Consider the following 7,098-nt stretch of genomic DNA (forward strand, 5'->3'; position numbering starts at 1 on the left):
GCGTGGCCATCCCCCCTGGGGGGTGATTTCTTGCTTTCTGTCTCTCTCTGTCTGTCTGGCAAGCACATGCGCCCTATAGCAAAAACCTCCAAAAAAGAAAAAAAAAATATGGCAAGACCAGCAGATGGTGTAATAATTACGTCGCTGGCCTCCCACGTGACCAACCGTGGTTTGTGTCCCAAACCTTGCGGCTTGAAACACATCAGGCACATGGGCGTGCATGCTCAAAAGCCTGAAAGGAGAGCAAAGGAGAAGGGATTGTGACATAACCATCCCTCTGGGGGGTGATTTCTCACTTTCTGTCTCTCTCTGTCTCTGGTGAGCACATGCACCCTATACCAAAGATCTCTCCCTAAAGAAAAAATAATAACAGCTGTGGTGGGGCTAGCAGTTAGCATAGTGGTTAAGCACTAGACTGTCATATGGCCAACTACTGTTCAAGTCCCCAACCTGGAGGCTTGAAATTCACACCATTTGGAACCAGCAGATGGTGTAATAGTTACATCACTGGACTCCCACATAGTCGATCGCAGTTCGAGTTCTAGACTCAGCGGCTTACTCTGAGTGTGTGTGCATGCATGCCCAAAGTCCAGAGAGGAGAATGGAGGAAAAGGGATTGGAGTGTGGCCATCCTGCTGAGGGGTGATTTCTTGCTTTTTGTCTCTCCAGGAAGCAAACATACCCTATGGCAAAAATCTCACTACCAAAAAAAAAAATTAAATTAAAAAGATCATGCCAGGCATTTGTGTATACATCCCCAAAATCCCAGTAAGAGAATGGAGAAGGGATTGTGGCACGGCCATATCCCCTGGGGAATGATTTCTCGCTTTCTGTCTCTCTGTCTCTCTCTGGCGAGTGCACATACCCTATAGCAAAAACCTTAAAAAAAGAATGGTTGTGGTCCAGAACAGCTTCTGATGTCAACATCTGAAAATAGAAAATAGTAGCCCAGGGGTCGGCCGGTGATGTGATGGTTAAAAGCACTGGACTCCCACATGACCAACCACTGTTCAAGTCCCAGACCTGGTGGCTTGCTCTTTCACTTTCCCTCTCTCTCTTTCTCTGTCCCTCTCTGGTGAGTTAAAATACATAAAATTAAATAAAATAATTTAAAAAAAGAAAAATAGTAGCTAATATTCAGAAAGTACTTACATGTACTTGCTATGTACCATCATAACATTTTTTAAACTTAGCTTTATTTATTTAATTAATTTTATTTATTTAACTAGAGAGAGAAAGAAAGTGAGAAAGCAAGCCACCAGGTATGGGACTTGAACTGTGGTCAGCCATGTGGGAGCATCCTTAACCACCACGCCACCTGCTGGCCTCTCCATCATAATAACTTTTTTTTTTTTTTTTTGAGGGGGTTTTGTTTTAGGTGGAGAGGTTTTTGTTATAGGGTGCATGCGCTCACCAGAAAGACAGAAAGTGAGAAATCACCCCCAGGGGGGGATGGCCATGTCGCAATCCCTTCTCCTCCATTCTCTCGGGATCTTGGGCACACACGCACACGCGCCTGGCGTGAGTTTAAGCCACTGGGTCTAGGACTCGAACCGCGGTCGACTATATGGGAGTCCATCAACACAGCCATTATGCTAACTGCTGGTCCCTCCATCATAATATTTTATGTGGATCAACTCATTTAACCCATAAAGTACATCTTTATAGTATGAGTGAGGAAACGAGTACAGAGAAGTGAAATACTTACAGGCACACACACACTCCCGTCATGTAATACCCTCCACCACCTCAGGGCTCTGTGGAGTCCTTACTGATAAGAAGACCCTCTCTAGTTGCAGCCCTTTGAACTTGAACCTCCAAAATTGTAAGTTAAATAAACTTCTATTCATTATTAAGGAGGGAAAGAAAAAGTTAAATACTGTCCAGGGTCATAGGTAGTAAGTGACAAAACCACGATTCATACCTAGGCATCTGGTTAAACACTTTTCTAATCTCAGGGGTGAGGTTGAGAGATGGGAAGACCACTATGCTGACAAAGAAGAGTTGAGTAAACGGGTGGGCTGCACAGCAGGTGGACGCCCAGAGTGGGGCCTAGTGAGGCAAGTAGCAGCCAAAACTGCTCTTGAGAATTCCAGTTTTCCCATTTCCCCTTGAATTTACTTCGCTTTGTCCTGGTTCTTTTTCATGGTTTCCCTTGGCCCCAGCTCCATGACTTCTCCTCCCTCACCCTTCACAACACTGACCACAATCTGTGCTGGGTCCCTCCCTTCCTAGGAGTCTGATTCGGGAGGATGGGGGGCCAGGTACTGAGTGTCGCCACCTGCAGCAACTCCTGGTGAGGCGAGTTGGGGAGATCTGCAGAGAAGTCAACCAGGTAAAGGGCAGGCGGGGACAGGGCTCTCCAAGCACTGAGACATAGGCAGGATGAGGAAGGAGTTCCTAAGAACTTGACTTTCAGGGGCTACTGACCTATATTGATCTATTGATCCATCCGTAACTATGGGGCATTTTATTTGACCTCCCTCCCACAGCCTCCCTGTTACTGGGACTCTCTGTTACTCTCTAGAGTAACAGAGTTGTTACTCTCCCCAGCTCCCTACAGACTGGAGTTCTCTACAGCCTATCCCCGGAAACAGAGGGCCCCTCTCATACTCGCGCAGTGACTGTAAGACCTTCCTCCCATTGCTCTGTTCCAGCATTAGGGATATAATGATGAACCAAGCAGAAGGAAACCCTGACTCCACAGAGCAATTGCATGAGCTTATGTAGAGAAACTAAATTAGAGTTGGGAAAAATTCTACGAAGGAAAAGTAGAGACTGCTATGAAAGCATATAGCAGGCATCTGCCCACTTGAAGGGTATCAAGGAAGGCCTCCCAGAGGACATGGTTTTTAAACTGAGACCTGAAGGATGGTGAACAGATTCTGGCCAAGATGTAGGACAAGTGTCCTTAGCCAGGTTTATGCTCAGAGCTTTGAGCTTTGCGACTGTGGAGTGCCCTCTCCAACCGCCCAGTGATTACCAATGCCCTTTTTGACCTCTGACCACAATGGTAATGGGCATTCTCTCTGGCCTTTGATTACCCCTGACCACCACCACCCACCTGTAAGGACTCATTTTAGTTCCCTGACACCTTGCTGCTGCTTCTCCCAGCGACTGCTGCTTCAGGACCTCCATGACAGTCACGTGTGCAACTCCCTTCTGGTGGCCGAGAGTGAAGAAGACTTGTGGCGTAGCGAAACCCCCTTCCACTCCCGTCAGCGGGCACCACTACTCAGTGATGGTGAGAGCACGCCCAGTGGCTTCCCTCAGGGCGGTGCACCTGCCCTTGCTTTTATCCAGAAATTTGGTGAGAAGATGAGGCAGAATCCCAGCTAATTGGTCCTCCACGCCCATAGAGAGCATGAGGATGGGAGAAAAGGATCGCTGGGCTGGACTGTTGGGAGCTCATCCATGGTTTTCATGAAAGTAGTTTCAGTGGAGAGATGAGAATAGGAACCAGATGGAACTGAATAGTGAAAGGAGGATAGGTAGGTGGAGCAGAGAGTTCTGAGTAGCTCAGCAGTGAAGGGAGAGAGAAAATGGGTATGGCAGTAACGAAAGGCAAGGGAGGCACTTTAAAACAGACATGAGCATGTGTGTGTTCCACAGGGCCCATAGAGGGACAGGTTGAAGAGTATAGGAGAGAAGAGGTCATTAAAGGGGCCCCAGGATGTGACCCGTCTTCCAAAGGGCAGGCGCCTCCCTGGCCCTGTCTCATTGCCTAAAATGATTATCTTCCCCCAGCAGGGTAATAGATGAGGTGAGGCGTCTAGACGAGTGATGACAGTTAGGCCAGGTCGTAGGTGAAAGACCGAGGGGAGGAGCCTGAGGTCCAGTAGCAAGATTGGCCTTCTGGCTGGCTGTCCCTGCAGTCGGGCAGGGCCAGGACCTTTTTGGGATTTCAGGGATTCGTGATCACGGTGAGGAAACATGACAGTCTCCTCAAGATGTTCATTGAAATCTTGACGTTTTTACTCTCTTTGCTTACTCCTGAGGACCTCTCACCCTACTCGTAAAGGAAAAGCCAAATCATGTCATTCGCGTGCAGTTCTCCCTTCTCATCTGAAAGTAGAATCAGACCGTTCTTTATTTAACATTCTCAGCTGGCCTGTAGACAGACGTCTCTAACATCTCCAGGCGAGGGCACCTCTCAGCACATCCCGGGATGCACTCCACATCAAAGCAGAATCGCCACAATTAGTGGCCTCCCATGGTTTCGCAGGCATCTTCTGCAAATTAAGGATGAGCTAGGACAGCCAAGCACTTTTACTTCAAATGACTTGTCACAGCCTGAGCTAGAAGACCTGTCAGCACCCAGACACAGCCCTTCTTCATTTCAGTCTCTCCATATTTTTTCCCTGAAACCCTTAGCAACCAGCATTCCTTTCCAGAGTTTCCCCACAGAAATTCTACAACCTCCAGGGCATGCTAGATGCTGCTCCTGCCTGACAGCAGCTGCTCTGGGAAACCGCATTGGCACTTTGACCTACTAGAAGGTCCCCGTCAACCTGGAAGCCTGAGAAGGGTTCACTGAGCAAGGTGCTGTGCTAGAGTCATGGGCTCTTGTGCACCAGCACACATCCTTTGGGCTCTCTGAATATCTGTTCTCCAAAGCCCAGGTCCAGTTTCCCTGGACTCTGCAGCTGGAGTGAGCATTCATGCCCTTTTTGTACTAATGAAGTTACTGTTGCAACTCCTGTGAGGACAGTGTTGTCACCAAACTGCTGCATTTTATGACCATGTCAGAATTTCTTGGCATTATCTTCAGGATTTCTTCATGCTTTGCCTTTCTTAATACCTCTCTGCAGGTCTTTCTCTAGAGCCGGAGACAATTCTGAAAGCCTTTGTGCTTTCAGGCCTGTCTTCCTATGGGCATGCCTCCACTAGGCCCTGTCTTTTCACCCAGAACCATCATCTGTTCCCTGCAGGGGAACCGACAGGGTCGAGGGCTCTGGAGAAATGAGGACAAGTAGGCCAGTTCCCAGGTGAAAGGTCTGTGCAGGGCAAGGGCTGTGTATCCGATCCTAACCTGCGCTCTCCCTTTCCCCAGATTACGCTGCTGATGAGAGCTGTGCACCCCGAGGGTACCTCGCAGCTACAATGCAGTTTGTCCCTGGTCACTTCTCCTGTGACGTTGTTTGGGGAACTGTGATCCGAGTCCATTCACGTCTCAAGATGGGGCCCAGCATGGGGGTCTCTCGGGGTATGTGTTTGGCAGGAGAGGGCAGGTCTAGGAAAGAGGTGGGAGTATCTGGAGAAGGGAATTTCCTGAGCCCTTGTGACTCCCCCAGCCATCCAGGCCCTGCGCTCTGTGCTCAATGCCTTCTCCGTGGTGAACCGCAAGAATATGTTTGTTTATCAGGAGCGAGCAACAAAGGCTGTGTACTATCTCCGGTACGTGGTCCCTAAGAATAAGGGGCAGAGCATGCGTCAAAGATGGCATGGGCGAATGCATGACCGAAGGTCTTGCCACTCTTCCCAGGCTCCTGGAGACGTCCTGCAGTGACCGGCCATGGGAAGGGGATGCTCTGCCTCCATCCCTAGCTCTGTCCCGAAGCCAGGAGCCCATCTGCTCTGAGGAAGCCTCGGCATGTATCATTCCCACTTCCTGATGCCACGCTTCTCGTACTTGCTCCTTGGAGCTGGTCCTGAGCGTAGTTGTTCCTGCAGGGTCCTCGTTCTCCTCTGGACATGGCTTCCAGCCGCAGTTCAGATTCTGCGCGTCCTGTGGGCCAGGTGGACAGGCATATCCAGCTGCTGGTACATGGTGTAGGCCAGGCAGGTAAGGACTGAGGAAGGTGATAGAGGAGTGACCAGGGGAGGTTCTGGAATTTTCCAGGACTAACCCTAGAGCCTCTTACCACTCTGCCCTGGGCATCCCTCCAGATCCTGCTTTGCTGTGAGCTTTCCTTAAGTAGGAGCTGGGTGGGAAAGGACAGATTCCTGCAGTGCTCGGGGGTAATACTTGTAGCTGATTAAGGTGTAGCGTGGGGAAGAGTCGTGATAGTGACTATGAAGGGCTAGGGGTTCTACTGGCCTCAGCAGGGGTGAGTCTGGGGTGAAAATGATGGGTTTCTTTCAGGTATATCAAGCCCAAAGTGTCCAATGGGCAATTCGATTTTACTGCCAGTATTTATGACTCACTTAGTGTGCACCAGGTCTTGAGCTATGAGGGTGGTGTTATAAGCCCCATCTTATGGATGAGGGCTCTGAGACTTCGAGAGGTAAATCACATGTCCACAGTCACACAATGGTGGCTTAGTACAACAGAACCTAGTGCTGGCACCCTCCAAAGCCAGCACACCTACCACTGTGTCTGTACAGGGGGTTGATCTGAGGGTGAAGGGCTGGAATGGGATAGATGGATCCTCTGCAGTGTCCCTACTTTCCCACCATGGCTATGTCAAGGTCCTGAGATCACAGATGAACTTGTGCGGGTTCTGCGTCGGCGCCTGGATGAGGCCACGCTGGATGTCATCACGGTCATGCTTGTTCGGAACTGCAAGCTGACACCAGCCGATGTGGAGGTCAGCTCCCTTGCAGGCTCCAGCCTCCTGCCTAGACTCAGTCACAGTTCCAGGACTGTCTAAGCTGGAACTTCTGCATTCAGCTCTGACATGCTCTTTCCACTGACAGTTCATCCAGCCCCCTGGAAGTCTGCCCTCAGAGGTGCTGCATCTGGCCCTGCCCTCCTCCTGTAGGCCCTGGCTTCCTGCCCTGGCCTGGTACCTGCGGCAGAACCTGCTTACCTTCTTGCACTCTCCCAAGTATACAGACAGCAACAGCCGGAACCACTTCCAGGTATCTGTCCTCACCCCTTTTTACACTCATGTGACCCTAACCCCCTGCCCTACGCACACCTGTACCGTGTAGCTCTTTCCCCATTTCCTGCCATACGTACCTTTGCCCACGCCCCCACCCCCATGCACCTTTGTGTGCACCACCTCCTGTGCTCCTGGGTGTGCCCGTCCCCCTTCCCCACGGCTCCCGTGTGCGCCTGTCCCCCTTCCCCACTGCTCCCGTGTGCACCCGCCCCCCTTCCCCCCTGCTCCCGTGTGCGCCCGTCCCCCTTCCCCACTGCCCCCGTGTGCGCCC

The 7,098-nt window shown here is 50.7% G+C and overlaps 1 protein-coding gene across 1 annotated transcript in view; it reads left to right on the plus strand.

The window, feature by feature from the left end:
- SZT2 (SZT2 subunit of KICSTOR complex) overlaps nt 1–7,098 on the plus strand; it is a 60,718-nt gene that overhangs the window by 38,836 nt on the left and 14,784 nt on the right. The window contains 8 exon segments of the mRNA XM_014589860.2: nt 2,236–2,335; nt 3,115–3,244; nt 5,054–5,206; nt 5,295–5,397; nt 5,486–5,591; nt 5,674–5,785; nt 6,412–6,530; nt 6,640–6,804. Of these exon segments, the coding sequence (XP_014445346.1) occupies nt 2,236–2,335; nt 3,115–3,244; nt 5,054–5,206; nt 5,295–5,397; nt 5,486–5,591; nt 5,674–5,785; nt 6,412–6,530; nt 6,640–6,804 (988 nt within the window).

Source organism: Tupaia chinensis, unplaced genomic scaffold, assembly GCF_000334495.1.
Source record: "Tupaia chinensis unplaced genomic scaffold, TupChi_1.0 Scaffold000387_1, whole genome shotgun sequence".
In the NCBI taxonomy this organism is placed as follows: domain Eukaryota; kingdom Metazoa; phylum Chordata; class Mammalia; order Scandentia; family Tupaiidae; genus Tupaia; species Tupaia belangeri.